Genomic DNA, 23,503 nt, shown 5'->3' on the forward strand with positions numbered 1-23,503 from the left:
CTTTCCACATTTGGAGAGAACAAGGAAAAAAGTTGCAACAAAAAAACAAAACAAAAAACCTCCCAAGAAAATAATTGTTTGACTGCAGTTTAGAGACACAATATTACCTCCATATTTTCCTCCCTGTCTTGCTGGCGCTTTCTTCTGGGTAGTACCTCTGAGTGCTCTGTGGAGAAGATCTGAGGGCACTTGTAATGGCTCCACACAGAGCCTCCTTTATGACTAGTTAATGAAAAATCGCCCGGGGACATCTTAGCTGTAACAGTTAGCCACATGCCGTGCTGCAGCCTAAGCTGTATCCCTGGTAACGGTACCCCGCAGGGACGGATATTAAAAGTGTCTAATCAGGAAACAATCACGATCATCTGAAGGGAGTAAGACTTGAAAGAAAAAGAAAAAAAAGATGAAGGCAGAAAGTATGTCTTTATTATCTGTTTCATGTTTGGGAGTTTATGTCTTCTGTACTTTGACTGAAAAGCTTCATCTAGCAGGAGAGGTCGACATTTTGTTGGAGAAATTATTCACACTGCATGGCTTTTGAAATCAAAAATATTTCACGTCAGTTGAAATGATAGAAGCTGTCTTGTGTGGTGCATTAAACACAGCAGGGAGTCCTGTAATCTGACTTCCAAAAGATATTTACTTTCTTTCCTCCGCCTTTGCTATTACCTACTTTACCTTTTATTTTCCAGATCTTTTGTTTGCTTTGTTTTGGGGCAAAATCCAAGGTGCACAAAGGCCTCTGTTTATTCAGTGGCAGTTCATGATCAGTTTTTCTATTTACACTAGTAATATCAAATGTGCCTCTTCCCAAATCCACTCTATAAGGATTAAATTGCCAAACAGTGGTTAAATGCATATTGAATGCATTGTATTATTTATTTAGGTAGAATTTTCTTATTTTTTGCTATGCCATCATTCAAAGGATGCTTGAAATTCTGAAAGACAGCCTAAATCAAACACAACTCAGCTTGTTCAAATATTTGAAGCCACATCAGATCTGTACTTTAGCTACAGGTCTGGATCTGATAGGAGATGATTATTATGTGTCTGTGGAGAGAAAAGAGTCAGACATGTTGTTGAGAAATGACAGATCTGAAAGGAGAAAGACGATTACAAAGAGTTTGCATTTCTCTCTCTTTAATTCTGTGTTCCTTTCCACTATTTTTTCTTGATTGCCATCTTCCTTTCCTTTCCTCTGTTCTGTCCTCCCTCATCTCTTTCTCTCCCTTTTCCCCCTTCTTACTTCTTTCTTTTCACCTCCTACCCCACTTTGCACATACCCTTCACTCTACTAGCTGCTTTCTCTTCCTCCTCTTTCCTCTCGGTCAACCCTTCCTGATAATGACCTTTCTGTTGCAGAGGTCGTGGGATACCTCCAGGCAGTGCTGGGAGAGAAAAAGTGTAGAATTTAATTTAGACCTGTGTTTTACCCAAGGCAGTGGAATTCCTTTCTCTTCTATAGATTAGTGAAGCCCTTGGAGCGACAGGAGAGAGGTTTGACTGGATGTTTTGTCAGTTTTTACTGATACGTTTCTGCCTTTCGTCATTTCTGTCAATTTTATTGTGTTGCCAATGATGTTGAGAATAATAGAGGTTCTGATGGATGTTTATTGTTATACTCAGTGAGAGTGAGGCATTGTCAATGGCAAGGGCATTGGTAGAATAATGAGGTGTTAGCAATAGTTTTAGGGTTCACATCAGTGACTTGTGGGTAGGGATTAAAATTGCTAATTAATCCATTGAAATACTGAAATTAAATAATATGACTATTAATTAATCTTGGTCGTCTTTGATGCATACATTGACTTAAACATTAAGTTAAACATGGGTAAAATAAAAAACAGAACATGAGTGGAGAATATGAATAAGTTTAACTGCCTCAGGCCCATCATATTTCGCTGGTGTTACAGGGATTGTAGGCAAAGAAATCCATCAAAGAAGAAGCAGAAGCACAGGTTTCCCCAATGATAGTTGCTTTAATACACTTTAAAGGTACTTTGAGACTCTGAGAGGATGCAGTCGCGACCTCTATTGTTTCCAGTGTAAACACATTGGCCGCGCAGGTAGGCTCAGCGGCAAGGAGAGAGAGGGTGGGTGCCTCTCTCATGAATGCGCACAACTGTTTGCTGCTGCTGCCTGTAGATTGGGTGATGGATGGATGGCAACCACAGAAACCACGCAGAGTACAATGATGCTGGAGCTAATTTTTTACTGGTTTGTTAAATTATCCATGAACATATCAATCATCAAAAATGGAGTTGAGCAAAGTCAGCGTCCTACTGCCATTTTTATCCAGTCATGGTCAATAAACAATCTTCATGGTTATAGTTGGCTGAACTTATTATGTGAAACGTGTAACGTGAAAGTGTTTGAAAAAGGGTTGAGGGAAGGTGGGTGGCCCCAAATGATCACAACACTACATCACAATACATAATAGTGTTAGAGTAACCAAAGTTGACTTATGTAAGTCACATACTGTACACAAGTTGCCTTCATAGTTTCTTACTGTACATTGGTCACCTAAAATTAGATTGAAACCTGCTTTTAACATGTTCTGATTGTATCTTTTGAAAAGCAAACTTAAAACATTGTATAGATTTTCATAAAAGTTTAATAAGAAATGCAATATCTGTAATAATAATGTAATATCTCATATAACCCTCAATAACATCAGTAAATAAAAAGTAATTTTCTGTTTTATTCTGTCACAGTAGTCAAATATTTGACAATATAAAGTCTTTGATCATGGAGGTCTGTTGGCTCCATGCAAGTAATTTGAAACTGATGTAACCAAGCAATAATGTCTCTGCCAGTCAAACAAATTTTCAGTTTATCTGCACTAATATCTGTCACGCTGACATCAAACAACACTTCCTAATTCTCCAGTGTAACTGGCGTGATGGAATCCGACAGACAATATTAAAACATGGCTTTTATTAGATGTGCCACTGACAGTGATTGGAACCAGGATTCATAAAACACCAACGGTGAGAAAATAATAATGAAAACAAATAGAAAAAGGAGACATTTCATAACTGGAGACATTTCCATCCTTTACAGCTCTCACTGTTTCTTGTAGAAGTAATACACTGACTTCCAATGCCATGGCAACAAACTAAATGATTTTTACTAGTCACTCATTGTCCACTTATATGTTACAGTTTTACAAAACCAGGATTGACTGGTAATAAGGTACATGTGCTAAGATTACAGTATTTTGCAGTAAAAATAATTAACAGTGAAGTCTAAATGATCAGGTCAGGTGTTTTTGTATGTGAGGTAGCTCCATATGTACATACTTTAGAGAGTCCAGCCATTCCTAATGTAAACCTCCTAAAAATGTGATTTCCTGTAGGAGCTACTGTATGTACATTATGTGGAGACTGCAATGTAGGGTCAATGGTCTGCTTGGACTGCCTTATTTCTCCTCTCCTACCTGTCTCCCATCATGTAAGTCACATACAAAATAAAAATCATATTCGGTAGCGACAGTTCTGGTTCACCAACACAGACAGACATCATTCATAAGGCCTGGCACAGTCAAGGAAACACTCATTAATGTCTATGACAAGTGGAAAAACACCACATCGTTCTCAGACAAATATACCACACACAATGGGCTCGGGAGAGAGAGAGAAAGAGGAGAGAGTGAAAATCAAACTAAAAGGAAGAGAGGAAGCAGTGGGAGGGGAGTAAAGGAAAGACAAAGAGAATGAGAGACAGAGCCTCTGTGTATAATGTGTAATTATCTATCCTATTAGCTCTGGTTGAGATAATTAGTGTGTTTGCTAAACATACGTTTATCAAACTGAAGAGCAGCATCATGCCCCTGCTCTGTAGAGGGCAGAGTGAACGACAAAAATCTAGCGGGTGAAATTATACTGAGAATGAAGGAGGGTGAGATTGACAGAGAAATCAAGAAATGACTGAGAAAGAGGGACAGATAGAAAGAAAAAGTGGCTGATGACAAAGAAAGAAAGACAGAATTAGATAAAGTGAGACACCGCTTTCTGTGGCTCTAGAGAGAGGGACAGATGACAAATAAATAAATACCATGTGAGTCAGACAAAGAGTGTGTGACAGTTGCATTGATAGTAATGCCATGGGCAACATATTCTTGAAGTATCTGGAATAGGAAAATATGCAGCAGTCCAGGTTTGTCACTTATTGACTTTTTGTCTCTGTGTTTCATTGCATTTTTATGATATATCCATGGACAGCTAATGGCATGTCATGGTGCAGCCTCTATTTATGGGAGACAAGGGAGTCGGGAGATGAAAGAAAGGAACAAAAACAGGAAAATGGAGTTATAGATTTGATATGGATTTTACTGTCAGCTGTCAGGGTAATGATGATGATGTGAGTCCCTGTGAGAATTCAAGCACGGTCATATGCACACACTAGTGCACATACAGAGAAAGTGACACCCTCAAAATGTGCCCTTACACACATAAATGTACATATTCAAACAGTAATGCCCAGACTGTACATACAGTATACATATATGCATGCATCCAGTCGCATGTACTTAAGCATGCACATACTCGCATATTGTAGTACGACACACACAGCAGACATACACATGCACAATTAAGTGACCGAATGACAAGAAGTGCTTAGTGACACTTCTACCCTGAGGCATCAGACAGTAACACTCCCATCATGCTCTATTCAATATTCTCCTGAACAATTCATAAAAGTGATAGATGGAGAGATTTAAAGAAAGGAGGAAGGGAGGTTGGTGGAGTGGTGGAGTAGTGGTGCTGTCATATCCTGTATCTGTATTGACTAGTCTGTCTGACCAGGGCTTTTTACTGCCTTTTGCTGTCTTTTTGTTTGTCCTTCACTCTGGCCACTTTCATTTGCTCAGAGCTATAAACAGAATAAAAAAGGAAATGACATGCAATGACATTGATTTTGTGTTCATGAGTCAGTGAAATGGCCAAGTGTAGCTGTCTATGTCTGTGCCTCGCTATCCGCTGATTTGCTTTTCTACCTGTTCTATCTACCTATCTGAGTCTGCCTCTCCAATTTAAGCTTACTGGAGTCCCCACAGTTTAAGACTGCAAGCAACACTTCTTCTCATTCACCTGCTGTGTGTTAACACTGAAAATAGCACTGTGTTAAAAAAAAAAAAAAAAAAAGAAGTGGCTGTGTTGGTGTAGGTGTTATTTCAGGTACTGGCGAGACAATGAAAAATGAACCAGGAAGCTGGTTTGGATCAGGAAAATAAGAAATATGCCATTCCCATTCTAAAGTAATCAACCAGAAATGTGCACTTGCACATATTTCATTGTCCAATGCAGTGCTTTGCTGGATGACATTGCATTGTGTTGAGTGAGGGGCAATCCAACAAAGCGTTTTCTCACTTGTGACAGGTTTTAATAGTATGGTGGCCCCTAAAGTCATAACACATACAAAAGTAAAACCACAAGCATTAAGAAAATACACTCCAAATCCCAAAAATGCTACAATTCGTAAAACACATACAAAAGTGAGAACACAAACATTAAGAAAAATGCGCTTCAAATCCAAAAGTGTTATAAATACTAAAACAGTAAATGTTTTGCTAACAGAACCTTCATAGTGCAAAATCCAACTAATAAAATAAAAATTTCTCTCTCTCAGAATATGAAGTTTCTATAAGACGTCATGTTGTTGAACCTCCGTTCTTTCCAGATGAGGTGAATTTCATGTTGAATAAGCCCACTTTGTCTTAGCCACTGCGAGGGCAAAGAACTCATCGCTGCCCCTAGTGGCCAAGAGCACTTCCAGTTTCTCTTTTTATATGTGTTGTTCTTGTGTGTGTTTTGCCATTTGGTGTTATTTTGTGTTTTGGAGCACATTTCCCTCAATGTTTGTGCTTCAATGTTTGTTTTTCAGTATTTGTTGCATTTCTCTTAATGGTTGTGTTTTTCACTTTTGTATGTGTATTGCGCTTAGGGGCCAGCATACAATAATGCCCTTGTGCTGTAAACCTCCCTGAACTCCCTGATTGAACACTCTGTGTTCAATCTGTCAACCTGTGTCCAGTTGTTAGACTTTGTAAAAGAAAAGTCCTGATCATCATGGGCCTTGCAACAAGGTGCTTTTTGTGATACAGTACAATAATGGAAAGAATGGCATACATAAAACATAGAAGGCTAGTGTCAGAGGTTATTGTTTCTGCCAGAGAGTGAGCCACCTGCTGTGACATCACTAGTTGAGGTGTAACCAGATGGAAAGCTGCTGGAAAGCTTAAATAAAATCCATATAGCAGTATGTGTTTACCGTGTTTAGTACATAGGAGTGTCTGAAGTAAAAGCCTCAGGACCAATGCTTTAGCTTGATCTATTTCTGTATTTCCCCTTTTTACTTATAGACATATTATTAACAGACTATTTTTAGGGGATTGTCTGCTCTGTTAAACAGAGCTCCAGACTAACTTTTTTCACCACTGCCATGGAACTGTCCTGAAAAACAATTTTAATTGTCCCAAAGTGAATGTAAACCATCTCAAATTCAAAATGTTAAAAATACTTTGTAAAGCAAAACAGAGTTTGCCTGGGGCCTCCAAATCACTAAATTTGACCCTGTTGATGTATGAAAGTTTTCTTTAACGATTTACTTCAAAGATTAGACATGCTATTTTCAGCAAGTGTAAATATTTCCATGGTGAAATGTGCCTTTGCAATACAGTTTCATATTTATGTCCTATGTATGCTGCCTGCTGTCGTCCTGTTTCTGCTCCTGATAACCCATGCGGTCTGGAGAGATTGTAGCATGCTGAGTGCACCAATTTGTCTAGCAGTCTCTCTTGTATACTTATAGAAATAATTGTTATTAGTGTCTGTATATTTCTTAGTATTCCCCGTTGTTAGTTTGTGTAGTTAATTCGTGCCTGACAAAAATGAAGCTGTCCGCTGCAGAGCAGCAGAGGACCAGCTCTGTAGCTCTGCAGCTTTGCTTTCTGCTATGTTCATATGTTAGAGAATGTAATTAATATTTTCCTCATTAATGTTTTATTATTTCACCATATGAGACCCATCCGCTATTAATCAGAATGCAAATTTTTATGACCCAACCTACCCGATCCACAGATTAACCATCGGTGCCTGCGGATATAACTGCAATCTACGCATCATTACTGTCCATGTACAAGCTATTTTTAAAGTGTTTAAGGTGTAGATTATAACAAGAAAGACCACAATAATATATTGAAATTGTCTAAATGTATGCTTTAGCTAATATACTTACACACAACCAGGGTAGCGCTGTGTTTTGTTTAACCAGCGCAACATATACGCAAGGTCCTGCCAGCAAGCCATTTGTGACTGAGGGGATAGATGGACCGGTACCATGGGAACATTTCACAGGTCTCACACTGAGTAGGCAGCCAGTGATAGTAACTATAGTAACAGCATGAGAAGACGCGCTCCATTGTAGTCAGCGCTCGATTCAGTTTGTCATTTGTTAAGCAATAGTTTAAAATAGATAAATAAAAAATTATATATAAAATCCCTTTCGTCCCGGAGGCATCCCGGGGAAGATCTCTTTTCATCCCACATCAACACATTTCCTACCATCCCCAGGACGACGCAATGCCGTTGGTCTGGAGCCCTGCTGTTAAGCGCCTCTGTCTGGGCTTTTACTCTCTTTTTCTACTCAACTTTTCAGCTAAATTAATGTTAAATTGCTGTCCATCAAAAGATGTGTGAGACTGTGACTGGTGGAAACAAGTCTCTAATTCAAACAGTTTACTGGATCTAATTGAAGTCTGATGCTCAGATCATATAATGGCTGATGTAGTAAGGGGTGGTGGGTGGCGGTGTGTGGGTGAGACAAAAAGACAGATTATCGACACAGAAATTAAAGCACAAGAGTTAAGTCTTTTCTGTGATTTCTGCTAGTGACCACTAGAGGCTGCAGTGTTCACAACCCCCTCACATTACATTGCCTATTATGTGTCCTGATGGTGGCACTACAGTAAAAGTCATGGAAATGGACATCTGACTGCTAGTTTTTGCGATACAACCAAAGCGTTGTTTGCGAGACTGTCTTCACCAGAAACGTTTTTGTTCATATTAGGCTGTCTTTGAAACTCACCTTAGCATGTGGTAAATGTGATAATGACACCGATTCTGATTGCTCTTCACTGGCTCCCCATCAAATTCAGAATCCAATTGAAAGTTCTTGTGATCACCTATGGAGCTCTGCATGGTCAGAAATCTGCCTCACTTACTTAATGAGAAAGACATACAGTCAAGACTGTCAACAACAATTATAGAATGCAGTGTTGTGAGATGTTAGCAAATGTAGCTCAGGTGAACAAGTTGTCACCTAATGTGTGGTTAGTAAGTTTTAATCTTTTAAAATATTTTACTCTTATTAATTTGTCACTTGCTAAATGAACTGACTCTCACTTCTGACCTCACCTGTCCTCTAATTAAGTTGTTGTAAGCTTAATTTCCTGCCTTGAGTGGGATAGATACAAATTAGGTGATTCATATCTAATGAAAATAATGTTGACATCTTTTAATAGTACCAGTCCATAGTTTCAAATCTATCTTGATTTACAAAGACATCGTGGGGAAGGAGAGGGGTGTTAAGATAAGTTGAAAGGGAGACCATGTTGACAGTAAAAGGAGAGCATCAGAGACAAGAATAAATGTGCAAAATGAGGATGCACGCATGAGCAACAGAGAAAAGAGAGAACAGAAAAAAAGTAGTCTTAAAATGTGTGTTGGGGCACAGATGGAGAACTTGTCTGTGTAGCACTTTCAGATTTCACGATGTGTGGATGCTCTCTAACTCATTGCTTGGAGGAAAAGATCACATACGCTCAGTGAAATTCTTTTTCTCTCTTTCCTTCTCTTCCTGTCTTGCTGTGAAGTCCTGGTTATTGTTACCTCCCTGCTGTCTTGCTGTTATAAAACAAGTCAACTGCAAAACAGCTCTTGCTCAAAAACACCCCATGACTCAGAATGAAAAACATTTTACAAGTGAGGGTGGATAAACACCACATGATTTCTCGCACATTCACACAACTCCAGTGCAAGCCATTGTACCTACTGTATGCTTCATTAGTATGCTGTATACAGTGTTGTTATTTGGGTGTCACCAATCACACCTATTGTGTATTAAATACAGAGGAAGCCCGTTTCCATACTTACATAGACTTATTATTAAAATACTTTTAGTTTTGGAAGTGGAATGAGATTTTACATTATAAACTGAAAAAAAGTCCTCAAACCTAAACAACAAATAGGTTGTTCATTACTGCCTTTAAAACAACCCAAATGAATGTTTTCTGACCCTATTGGTGGGGATGATATTGTTTGCCATTGCCTTCCAAAATGAACCATATGACCATTAGTTAGCATCAAATGACTCAGTTAAAGTGACCATGTCCTTAATCATAAGAGGTTTCTATCAGAAAACATAACAATATTTCAAGATTTCAAGCACTTAACTAAACAACAGATGCAATCATACTTTGATATGGATAATCTCTCATAAGCATCACAAAGATAAAATCTACATTTGGTTCACTGTTTACTGTAAGCTATAAAGTGCCTTATAGCGCCCAGTCAGACACAGAGGTTCAAGTATTCTTTCATATTTGTATATATTCCCCCTCTGTGTCTCAAATCTGGTGTCACACTGAGGAAAATAGAGAAGTGGAAACAGCCTGAAATTAAGAAATACAGTCAGGCAGTGACTTTTCTACATGAAGTAAAATAACATCATTTTGATAATTGAAGCCATTCAGGTGCATCTCTTCTGTCTAGTGTCAGAATCAGCCACATGCTCCGTCTGTCAAATTTCATTTTTATCGACCTGCCTTTGAAACTCTTCAGTACCATGTGAGAGACTGGATTCCATTTGTATTTATTTATTTGAGAATAATGGAATCATCAGCAGATACCTGTGGACCTGTGACACTGCCCAGAATAGAGATCAGTATTTAAACAAATTAAAAACTTATTTTCCACTTTTAGATTGAATTAGAGAAAGTGAGATGTGACCCAGCATGGTCCTTTAATTTGATGCTGTCCATGTCTATTATAAAGGTTGAGTTTTACTTCTGCTGCCAGTTTTCTCAACTTCATTTATTTTCTTCCTTTTCCCTTGGCAATCTTTCTCCATTTTCTCTCTGCAACCCATTCCTCCTCTATATTTATTTTTCTCTATCGTCTCTGCTTCTCCTGCTTCATATCAATATTTATTTCTCTCTGTCCATTAATCAGTCTCTCTTTCTCTCTCTTCACCCACTCCTCATGTGGATGAAATAGACACATGTGGTAAGCAGCTGTGTCCAGTGTGTGCATGCGCACGCCTCATGTATATAGTATGGGCACCAGCTGTGGCCAGCAGATGTGTGTATAATGCTTTTGTGTGCATGAACCCATATGCAGGTGTGGGTACATTCCCATTTTATGCAGCAGCTGTGTGTTTTGTGTGTGTTTGGTTATGGACAGCTGTTTAGTAGCAGGTGATGATTTTAGTAGCCAAGCAGACAGTCAGTCAGGCAGGCGGCCAGGGGGACAACAGGGAAAACTGAGCCCAGAGAGATGTAAGAAGGCCTGGGCCGGGCGTTTGCTCAACCAGGCCGTGTGGACCTCTGTTGGATGGATGGTGGTTCAGGAGGGCCCCAGCTGTGGGTGTCGGTGTTTATTCAGGACTCTCAACCTGCCAGACTCGACAGACAGTTTACCAATCATTACATAAATTAATCACAGGGAGACTAAGCTTAAAAAAGTGGTTAAGATCTAAGCTAAAATCCTTCCACATGGATGTTCCTTAAATATAGACTGTACACTGTTCCTGTGTACATGTAAATACTACGTGAGATGTTGTAAGATGAGATGAGCCTGTCAGATTAGACAAACTGAGCACTTGTGAGACAAAGAAAATAAAAAAGGGGAAACTGCAAAGATACAATTGTTTGGACAAACATAAAGAACAGTTAATACATGAAGAGGGACACACTTTTCAACTGTTGAAAGATTAGTGCAGAGAAAGAGTAAGGAGCACAAATAGCAGAGCAGTAGACAGAAACAGAGAAAAGACAAAGAAAGGGGGAAATGAGCAAGAAAGACAAAAAGATAAGATGAAAATAAGAACACAAGGCAGGGATAAAAATAAATAATGGAGAAAGTAAGATGTAAAAGTCTACAAAACAGCAGAAAACTGTAGCTGTCAGCAAATTGTTAGACTAACTGCTGCCTATAAAGTGTGAATAGGAAGCGAATGGGACCCATATGGTTTCTCTCTGTCATTCCATCTATATTGAAGACCTGTCTAAAACCTCATTAAGGCCTTATGACACCAGCCATACCTCCACTACTAAAATCAGACAGATGGTTATCAGGCTCTATGATGAGACACCAGCTGTGCTTATGCCACAGAATGACATACGTAGATAGTCTATTCTGGGAGGAAAACAAGCATATAAATGCTGTATTCACTTCTCATTTAAATACTAGCAATCTATTTTGTTACGTAAGGTAAAACAACACACATGCGCAAAATTAAACAGAGAAAAAAAGATGCTTAAATTAAAAGACTGTGCTACGCAGCAGACATTTTCAGTGCAATGCTTGTTACAGCTTTGCTAACCATTGTCTGGTTGAGTGTAAGGACAGTATCTGATAGAAAGAAGACAATAAAGACGTCTGAGAACTTTGGCAAAGTAATCAGACTGATATTGGCACTGATAAACCATACCTTTAGTCCCCACAAATACATTATGACCATTGTGCTGCTCCAGGAAAGCAAATCTATATCTGATCACAATCTTTTGAACTTCTTCAAGTCTTCTCCCTTTTTTCCTTAAAATTGTCTTGTGTCAGTTTGTAAGATGATTTGTGTACAGAAGAAGAATTTAGGCTTAAAATTTGTTATGCTGCTTATGCATTCTAGCATCCAGCTCTGTTGGTGTTCCTTTGACAAGAGGTTCATATGAAAGATGACATATGACTGACTTAGAATCGGGTTGAGGGAAGATGATTTGCCATAAAAAGACATTATCTATAGGACATCAGAAACAAGCTGACAAAACGTGAAGTTATGAACTCAAAAGGGGACATTACTGACAGATATCCCAGTATGTGTAAGTCTAGCTGCTTGGTGCATCAAGTCGTATTAAGGAAGTCTGTTCATTGTGAAGCCATTGTGTAAGAGTTTTGATTGATACGCACTTTATAATAAGCCATCTGTTTCAGCTGTATACAGGAATAGATGAACCTCATATGACACTGTGGATTTAAGGGGTATCAGTATTATTTATTAGACTCTAAACAGGGATATCCAACCTGTTCATGCAGAGTGTGCCAGCAAGACTGAGGACAAAGTACAGTCAGATTATAGATGTACAGCTTTTGTAATAGACACTTTTACAAGAATATTTAATTAAAACAAAGTTACACTTTTAATTTCAAGTCCACAGAATTGACTTTTAACCATACAACATTAATTACAAATTAGTTTTCTAATAAGAGTCATAATTGAGCCTCAGATTGGTTGAAACCTTTAAAAATTTGCTTTACTGATTCAGATTGCGCCTGTCATTTCTTAAAACACCGCAAACCAGCCTACCTTATTATTATCTTGAGCAGATAAAAATAACAAATGAATCAGAGCCAACCCTGACACACCACAATATAGTTAATGGATAGTTAATGGATTTTATGGATTTGCGAATATGTCATAGGTGTTTGTTTGCGTACATTACACACCATGGATGTGTCTCACACACACATACTCATACATATACACACAGATGTGTACATGCATTAGCACACATACACGATAAGAATATATATTATTTCAGTAACCCTTCCTTTTACAGCCCTGTAATTAGTAAGTATTTACCTGGTAAATATATGGTAAATTATAGTATATTATTGGATAATTAAATAGGTAAATAAAGAGGAACTACAGCTGAAATACTAAAAAAAACCTCCGCTCTTACCCATCAACTCAATTAAGTACCATGTTGTTGTGACCAGTTTAGATTGGTAATAACTCAGATATAATTGCGTACTTCCTAGGAAAATAGGCAACCGATTTTTAGAAACACTTCCGCCATTACCCATCAATTCAAGTTACAATTGTAGTTATCCAGAGTTTATGTTGGTAACAGCCCAAGTTTAATTATATTCTATCTAGAAATTACATATTCTATCTAATGTAATGAAGGAAGTGTTTCTAAAAATTGGTTGCTTACTTTCTTAGAAAGCACACAGTTATATCTGAGTCATTACCAACCTAAACCAGTCACAACTACACAGTACTTAGTTGAGTTGATGGGTGATAGTAGCGGTTTTTCTTAGTATTTCAGCTGTAGTTTTTCTGTATTTACCTACTTATTACCAGTAGTAATTATCTAATAATATACTATAATTTACCAGATATTTATCAGGTAACTACTAGGGGACTGTAAAAGGAAGGGTTACCATTACCTCTACTACAAAGTTCTGAAATATGGAAATATAGGCTGGGTCCGAAAATAGAAATCTTATCTGCTAGGAAGAATGAAAGGTTTTAAGAATAATGAGAGGATGAAGAATGGGATCTGGTGGTAACACACACACACACACATGCACATACACACATGAGTTATGCCTGGCCATCTGGCCATTAGTCAAAGCTGTCATTATACATACTAAGCCAAATCAGTAGTATGACCACTGTAAGGTGTACTTGAGCGGTCATTAGTGTGAGGGAACATGGTGTGAGAAGAAAGGTTTTAAGAAGATAACAAGCTACATCTCACTTTGTATTCACATTTTGTTTAGTTTGAATTCTTGTGAAGCTGCTTTACATTTTGTATCTTGTATCTTATACCTATAAAGGATGCAGCTGTGTAATATGTTATTGATCCTTGTAGAAATGTTCTTTTACTGGATTGTACAGAGGGTTGAGAGCAGAGGCTCAAATACTGTAAATACATTCGTAGGTCAGTGACAGATATGGCTCATTAAACAAAAGGTATAAAAAATTAATTTTTTATATTAAAACAGGGGAATATTGGATTTTCAACCCTACAAAATGTAATAAAATTGGCAAGCTTTGATTTGACCTGTTGATTACAGTGGCCAACTTTTGTCAGAACTAAATATTGCAAATTTTCTAAGACAGCTCTTTACAGCACATGATGATTACTTGTCACTTATCAAAACAACAAGCACATAAATTGTCTGAAAAATTTTAAATTGAAAATGTTTAAACTTTAAATTGTCTTATTCATCAGTAATGCCAGAGACTGGTTTCCAGCAGCCAGTAATTACTCAATAAATATGAAGCACAAAATATTTTTTAAACAAGTACCAAGGTAATGAAATAAAGTGAATAAAGTCTTGAAGGTTAAATTTGACTCTGGACAATGAACTTCAGTATAATGACAACCTATGGAAATGTGCAACTGCACAAGACAAGCATTAATATTTTGATCAATTTTAGAAAAGTCCTTCAAAAAACCAACTGGATGAGCACTACTATTCATCTTGTTATATAATTAAGAGACACACACTGTGATTTGTCCATAAGCCAGGGGAATCTTAGGCTTTTCATTTTTTGTTTGTCAGTTTTAAAGTTTGTTTTGTGTTTGCATTGATGAAATGTTGTGCATTAGGATGTTTTATTTCTATTTAGACATGTGACTTTGAGTTGGACACAATTTATGCACAGTGTGCTTTGGGACAGTATCTAATGTAATATGTACATACGGTATGTCTTCACTGGCACTCGTTGTACACTTTTACTTAATTTAGTAGCTATGTGTTACTTTATTTAGTATTTACCATGACTTCATGCTCAAATGATTTTCTCCCACAATATGTTTGTCTCAGTGAACCACACGTTAACACATGTTTATGTTCATGTGTGACATTCTGCATGCATCATATTAATAATATTTTTATTTTTTTGTGTTAATTTGTCTCGTTTCGCTTTCATTAAAAAAATGCTGTCAGGTCTGACAATCTGGTGCTTGCATCACATCAATATTCAGTTTCAGTCAGTCTGTGTCACTGCCTGCCTGCCTGCCCAGTTTGTATCTGGCATCTACAGTATATGTGAACTCTGGGATATTTTTCTTGACAGTCAAGGGCAATGTGACAGAATCATTAGGAAAGGGTGTGTTTGTGTGTATCTCTGTGTGTATATTTCAGAAGATAAGTATTGAGCTGTCTAAATGTCATGAGTGTGTAATTAAAGTCAACCTGAGTGCTGTCAATAGGTGATGACTGCTACTGGGAACAGTGGTATGCTCTATATTCAGGTATAATTACAGACCATATGGCTCCCCGATAGGTATGTGTGTGTGCACAATATGTTCTAGGGGTTGGAGGACGATTGCTGTGCATTGTTAGATAGATCTGTGACAGATGTGTGCCTATAGGTGCATGTGTGTGTGCATGTGTGTGTGTGTGTATGTCTAATGCACCCCAAAGCAAACCATGGGAAACAGTAGCAAATGACACAAATTTTCCTCACCATCATTCAATTCATCTTACTTTTCAGCAATGCCACAGTTTCTTTCAACATCACGCAGAATCAGTTTGTGTAGGTGTGTGTGTGCCTGTAAATTGACTATCTTTGTGTATGTGTGTTTGTGTGTGTGTGTGTGTGTGTGAGATTGGATTGTCGTGCACATGTTGTGCTCGCCTCCTTTTCCTCCCACTGTGTCTATAATGAAAAGCTAAATGGCCTGGGTTAGCGATGATTAAAGATGGACGGCTACTAGGAGGAGAAGGAGAAAACAGCGGTTGGGAAATGACAGTTTGAGGTAAATGACAGCTCTGCTATGTTTAGGATAAATGGATCGCGCAGCTATATTCAGCCTTCGCCATCAATTATTCAAAGAGCCACCGACAAGACAAATCCCCAGTAACTCAGATTCCTCTGCAGCGGAGGTAGTGCAAGTTTCTCACCAGGTGATATAATTCACCCATTTCTCTTTTCAGATCTAAATTTCTGTAACTGTTGTCAGTGGGATCTGTTACATTCACATCAGCAATGGTTCCTCCATGAACTAGCAATGAATTATTAGCAATACATTAATGACTGTAATGGCCTTGATATACAGACGATTTATCTGAAATTACATGTGATATTTTCGAAATGTTGCACATGTTTCTATCATTCCTCTCTCTAGAGAAGCGGCATAATGACCAATGAAAGCTAACCTCTCATTTTTGCCAGGGAGGAGATCAGTGGGTGTGTGTGTATGTGTGTGTGTTTGTCTGCATTTGCATGTAGATGATGTGATATGTATGTCCTTGCTTCTGAACGCCGATATTCATTTATGAATGTGTGTATGTTGGTGATATTAGAACAAGTCTGACAGTGTGTTCTGATAACAGATGGGTGATTGGATCATTTGTTATTTATAATACCTTGAATTTCCATTGTACTGTGGATCTGTCAGTCGTGTAATGTAATGAGGGGACCCCTGAAATGCCACATTTTGTGTATGATTATGTTTTACATAGTCAGACATTTCCCTGAGTGTTAGAGACAGTGCCAGGTGCCACCTCTTGTTTCCTTCACCATCATTCAATTCAAGATATGTAGAAATTTTAAAAATGTTTTTAGCCATTCCCTCGGCAAGGTTCTGTATGTCGATCCACCACTTTGGTCCACACTGATATATCTCAACAACTATTAAATGGATTGCCATCAAATTTTGCACAAACATTCATGGTTATCAGAGGATGAATCCCACTGACTTTGGTAATCCTCTGACTTTTCCTCTAGTGCCTCCAGCATGTCAAAGTTTTCACTTATCCAGTAAAATATGTCAACACATAGTGAACACATTGTCAAAAATGAAATGTCTCAATAACTATTGGATGGATTTCCAGGAATGCCATACATTCATGTTCCCCTCAGGATGAATTGTAATAACTTTGTTGACCCTGAGTCTTCATATAGGACCATCATCAGGTCAAAATTTTTATTTGTGCAATACTTTGATTTACGACGAAATACCCGCAAAATTGACATTCCCATCAGCCTCAGCTGTAGTTTGTGCTTAGTACTAATCAGCAAATGTTAGCATGCTATCACCAGTGTTGTAGTACTCGAGTCCAGGACTTGGACTCGAGTCGCCTTGAGTCCTGATTTTCAGGACTCGAGACTCGACTTGGACTTGCACACCGATGACTTGGACTTGGACTTTGACCTGAGCATTGACTGCATTTGGACTTGGAAGTTGAAGACGAGGACTCAAACTTGTTAATTGATGAAGAAGTAATATATATATAAGATTTTTTGCCGGTCAAATTTTCTCATAGCCACACTACGGTTCACGTCATGCACACATGAGAGTTTGGGGTTTTTGAAACACATTTGTATAAAATTTAACCCTCACAATCTCTATCACATGTCGCTCATCAAGGCGACACGTCTACCTGTATTGTAAATTAAAATGTGGAGCTCCAGGCGACACTTTGGCCAGCCCTGTTCTGAAAAACTGTACAGAATAATTGATCATAACTGATAAGTTTGATGTTCATATAAGCACAGAGGTCTCTGTACTTATTTTGCAACAGTGTGGTGCTGGTTGCACACAGTTTAACCAGCAGATCTGGTGGGCGTAATGGTGCCTTGACAACGCGAAACATCATTCCAATTAGAGTCTGCGGATGGAGCAGGTTCCTGCTGCCTTCAGATGGCTTTACAGACAGTCACCAGGGTGAAGAAAAGGCTGTCAGTATAGGATGCTAGCTGTTGTGGATGACAGATGCTGGTAAGAATCACTCTCATCTTTATTCAGTCTCACGGGTATTTATGCCATTACCAGAAAAAAAAACTGTCTGGAAAGTTAAAGACAAGCAAAACACAAAAAAACAGCCATCGGGAGCAATTTGGGGTTCAGTATCTTGCCCAAGGACTGGAGGAGCCAGGGATCGAACCGCTTATCTTCCGATTAGTGGATGACCTGCTCTACCTCCTGAGCCACAGCCACCCCAAATAAAGTGATAAATAATTACGGAACATAAGTGTGCTGAGCTTTCAATCTGCTCTGAGCTGGCAAGCAGCGGATGGTGCCAGATGTATTCATTCTTGGCACCAAGATTGCAGTGTGCTGCTGGATTGGCATCACCACACCCTCTACTGCGCCTCTCCTCCCAGTGTGGTGCACAGCAAGTCACCAAGATACCAACTTGGTGCAGTTGAGGAAATAACCTCAGTGAACAGCAGGAAAATAGTAGTTTGCCGGTGCGCCACTGTGCTTTACGCCCTGCCCTGGCACGAAAATAGAGCCCCTAGTCTTGTTATGTACATGTAAACTAAGAAGCTTTTTCCTCTACTTTCCCTGTAGGATTCCCCTCCAGCCACGAGTTATGATGTGATTAAGGCATTTGAGAAAACTAATGGCAACTCCTTCTCTGAACCCCGAAGTGAGGGAGCCAAGAGACGACACACCTGCTTTCTCTCAGCTGCACCACGGAATGATTTCTTCTTACAATGTGACCCCAGTGTACCAGGTATCAGACACACACAAAAACATACGACCACATCTATCTAATCTGTCTGTCTGTCTGTCTGTTTATCTGTCTGTCTATCTATCTATCTATCTATCTATCTATCAGCGAAACTGTGCAGCTCTACCCTTTCCCCATCATATTGTCCAATTAGCTCCATCTCTGTGGGCTTCTAACCTAATATTTACCTCAATTACACTCCCATTGAAAAATGTTGTTTCAAAATTGATAGATTCATGACTTACTTGGATAATTTATGAATAGCCCCATTTCACCTAGGGACTCAACCCATGAGGCACCCCAAACCGTTTAACCAAAATCCAATTTGCATATAAATAGATTTGGACTGTTTGCAGTAGTGTTTCTTCTTTCATACTCATATACATACACACACTGAAACAGATATGCAGAGCACAAGCATACACACATGTGGACACTGGAACACACACACTGAAATATGCCTAATAGTGCACACACACACACACACACACACACACACACACACACACACACACACACACACACACACACACACACACACACACACACACACACACATCATTTTACCCATTATTGAATTTGCATTCATGAATTGGCCTACAGTGTATGGAACATTAGGGTACATTATATTCCTCATCATGCTGCGTCCCCTGCAATCATATTCCTGATGGTAAAGGCATTTAATGATAACACATAGTATACACAAAGTCCCTGCAGAATGACAGTGTTACTCATAATGCTCTGTGACATTAACAGTGGATAAAGGTGTTTATTATGCATGTGTGTTGTGTTTTTTAGGTAGGCTATGTGTTTATGTGTAACTTTGAAAGTCACCTCATATTTGTGTAGGCATAAGCTGACTGCAGCCAATGGGTCAGACAAAGCACCTGCTGCTGTCTTACAACAATGTTGGACCAGTAATGTAATTTGTTTCTTATTGTTCTTATCATAATTCTGATTACGATCCATAACCCTGGGGTCCATTAAACAATCTCAAAAAGTTGTTTCCATAATTCCTGAAAAGTTGGTGGTTGAGGTTTTAAATAAAATGGTTTATGGAAACATGTTGTGTAATGGATAAACCCCCAAGGCTTAGCTTCTTCATTTTTTCAATTTTCATTTTTCAGAATTAAATGTGAATGGAACTTTTTAGCTTTTTAGAAGGAATTTGTTTTTACCCCTTGCAACACTGTGAGTGAGAGTGTGTGCGTGTTTTGTGTTTTTGTAAGTGTCTATTCATAACATAGACTCTTTTTTTTTTTAATACAAAACACCTCATGCCTGGGTGCAGGACAGCATGGTGGTTCAGTATTACGGTAGCCTGAGCTTTGATCATAGTCCAAACAGTTACAGCTACATTACAATGCAACACATGAAAAAAGCCAGCAAGCTCTGGTGAAATAGATCAGACTCATACTGCACACCCATAATGCTGTGACATTTTTCATCCACTGTGTATGAAAAGGTGCAAACCAAGAAAAAAAACATGATTAAAACCTTATAATAACCTTGACCAAAACACTTTGTCTTAATCTCAATGCAATGGTTAAATTTGAATGAACAACACTTCAATATTATCTGCCACTGCAATTATTCTGTAGACCTCTTATCATTGTCAACCACAATAATGTGCAGAAAGTTAGAGATTTCAGCTTTAACCAAAATTATTTAACCTATCCTTAACCCCCAAAGATGTAACACTTAAAAACTTGAACAAATAAAACATTTGTATTAGACAAAAAATACACATTTGCAGTTGGTGGTTTTCTTAAAATATGTATGAACTGGATCTGCTGTTTCTGAAAATATTGTACATCCCAACAAATGTTGTATGTTCTGTCATGTTATAACCAATACTGTTGCTGAAGGGTACTGTATGCTGCCATAAAAAACATAATTAATTGAAAATTTTGAGTAGTTTGAAGCTTGTTTGTTTGCATGCCTTTGTGGTTGTACGCCAGTCTTGCCTGCCTCTGTTAAAGCAGCTAAGTATGAAATGATGTATTTGAAGCTTAGATGTGGATTACGTGTGTATGTGTTCATCAGGCCCTGACCGGTACAACCCCAATGTGAAATCCTTCCCTCAAATGGCTCTAATCTCCTCAAGAGAAGATCGATTCAAAGTCTCTGTGAACACCAATCCTGGGCCTGGCTCTTATCAGGTAAACATGCTGTTAAAGTTACATTTTACTCTTGTAGAACATTATTACATCCCACTACACTCTGCACGACTCCCAGAGCAGCCAACATTCAGTATTAGCGTATCGTACAAGTGCATTGATATGTGTGGATAGTACATTCTTTGATTTTAATGTCTCTTTACTTCTAAGAGTAAAAGCGTACCGGGATGTACACAGACTCTGTTGTGTGTGTTTTTGTGTGTCTGGTTTGTGCACAAGAGGCACAAATGTATGTCTGGCATTACATTATGTTGTGATCCTCTGTGAGAGATTAGATTGTTAAGAGTTCTCTCTGTGACCTTGAGTTGTGCGGAAGAAATTGATTGCTTCACAAAAAAAATCCAAACTCCAATAAGTTTCTGCGGTTTCGACCAATCTCTGTTTCTCCACCGATGCAACACGAGGCTGAATGATGCAGTTTCCTGCTCAAGGCGGCTTTTAACTTTGTGGGAGAATTTGCTCTTAATTGACCTGCCCGGTTAAATTAAACCGGGAAAAGTGAGTGTATTTTTATTAAGTGTAATGTTGTTAAATGCACCCACCTTAGACTACTGACAGAGACAAATGCACTTTAAGGTTGAAGTATAATACAGTTGTAATGAAACCTAATCTCTTTCTCTCTCTCAGCTCTATTTCAGTGTGTTTTAATAGGAATTACAGCTCTGGGTTACAGCTGCTGGTGAATGTCTTTGTGAGATGACTGAATGAAGAACTCATATCTCTTTTTAGGCAGAGAGATAAAGCTTGAGCAAAATTTAATCAGACAAGTAAACAAGCTGACTGGGAAACATACAGACAATTAAGAAATATCACCAATACTCAAGTCCGAAATGCTAAATCTAATTACTATAAAGAATTTCTGAGTGATAATTTTTAAAGTCAAAGCGAGGCAGCTGGATTCACAAGATCACAAAATCGTGAGATCATACAAGAATCCATCTCGTCAGGATTTAAGTTATGCGCCTGTGTCCAAACCACCAGTGGTTCGGACCAGTCAGCGTCCTATGAGAATTCTCACATGTTCTCGTTATCTCTCGAATCCAGCTGCCTCCAAGGTAAGACAGTGATAGATGGTGATAGACAGATGATTTATCCAATCTAGTATTTTTTAAAAGTACCTGCCCTTTTCCCAACAGTTGCCAAGGACAACCTCTCAGATGGCTCTGTGTAACAAACCATCTGGTGCGTCGGGTTAAAACAATTTTGGAGCAAAATAAAAAACCTATTTCATACATCAGATAAATGTTCTGCTGGTAAATGAAGGGTTGCTGATACAATACTGAATGATTCCTCATTGCATTCAATCAGCATTTTTCCTCTGCCTGTTCTAATTTAATTCTTAACAGTGTACATGACTTCTAATTCCATTTCAGCTTGTCAAAGTTCTTTTTATTTTTATACAATAACTCCTAATGATATCTGCAATGCCATTCATGATTTGAAAGAGAGCAGTGCTCCCAGACTTGATGGGATTGAAATTAAGTTTATTAAATTAGCATCTCATATTCTCATCTACCCATTGGCTGATCTGTTTAATTTTTCACTATGTACATGTGAAATACCAGCTATTTGGAAATCTGCATGTATTACTTCTCTCCAAAAGGATGATGACACATTTGATCCCAATAATTACAGACCTATTTCAATTATCTGTTCCATTGCCAAAGTACTTTTAAAAAACATATTTATAATCTATTATCACAGTACCTTAATAACAATAATAATATCCTTTCTCAATATCAATTTGGTTTCAGATCTAACTTTTCCACAACTACTTCTCTCTTAAAATTCACCATCAATGTTTTCTCTGCATCTGATCGTGGTCATCAGACAGGAGCAATATTTATTGATCTCACCAAAGCTTGAGATCTGATGGATCACTATCTTCTTTTGGACAAGCTTCATGCTATCGGTCTTTCCCAACATGCCTTGCTATGGTTTAAGTTGTCTCTTCACAAGAGAAAACAATGAGTTGTTTTGAGAGGGTTTAAATCAGATTTGCTTACTCAGCAGATAGGTGTGCCTCAAGGTTCTACTTTAGGACCACTTCTTTTCTTTATTTTTATTAATGATCTACTCTTTTTTCTGATTGTTGTGCACATGCAGATGATACTATTATATATACATCAAAAGCCTTTATATCACAAATTCAAGAGGCCCTGCAATCTGATTTTTAATATACTACAAACTTGGTTGTCAGCTAACAAATTACTGCTCAATAAAACAAAAACCTATTAAATGCTTCTTGGTGTGAGACAGAACCTCAACTCCAAATCCAACTCTTTGATTTTAACTTGTAACTTGTAAATGGTAGATTTCTTCAGAATATAGAAAAAAATAATATCTAGGTGTGTGGATCGACTCTGAACTTACCTTTCTTTATAGACCACTATGTATCTAAGGAAGTTGGTAAAAAAACTTTTCTGTTTCGGGCTCCTTCTGATTCGAATAAGTTGCCTGTAAATATCCGTACAGGATTATGTCTGTCTGACGAGAGACGCTTTCATGTGGAGCGAAACCAATCAAGACTTGACGTGAGGGTGACATACTGCGAGTTCAGGGATTTCAACATGGTGGCCGCGTCACAAACTTTCTCATATTATGGCTAAACAGTACACTAAAATGTATTTCTGAAAATATCTGAGGCGAGAAATAGGCAATGGAGTAACATAATCTTCATTCATATTTGATCAGGACTGCCTAGTTTGACAGTTTGATCTGAGTTATGTGAGTTTCGACCTCTTCCTCTGTTGAGTTTTATGGTGGTTGGCATCCATAAGTGTTGCATTACCATTATCTACTGGACTGTCCCTTGCCCCATCTATTCCGGCTTTGCTATGGCAT

At 38.2% G+C, this 23,503-nt stretch overlaps 1 protein-coding gene across 6 annotated transcripts in view; it reads left to right on the plus strand.

The window, feature by feature from the left end:
• Positions 1 to 23,503, plus strand: part of stpg2 (sperm-tail PG-rich repeat containing 2) — a 61,404-nt gene that overhangs the window by 28,030 nt on the left and 9,871 nt on the right. For all 6 annotated transcript variants that reach the window (XM_044372985.1, XM_044372994.1, XM_044373003.1 and 3 more), the window contains exons 11-12: positions 18,317 to 18,482; positions 20,526 to 20,641. In XM_044372985.1, the coding sequence (XP_044228920.1) occupies positions 18,317 to 18,482; positions 20,526 to 20,641 (282 nt within the window). The remainder of the gene's footprint in view (positions 1 to 18,316; positions 18,483 to 20,525; positions 20,642 to 23,503) is intronic.

This window comes from Thunnus albacares, chromosome 2 (genome assembly GCF_914725855.1).
Source record: "Thunnus albacares chromosome 2, fThuAlb1.1, whole genome shotgun sequence".
Lineage (NCBI taxonomy): Eukaryota > Metazoa > Chordata > Actinopteri > Scombriformes > Scombridae > Thunnus > Thunnus albacares.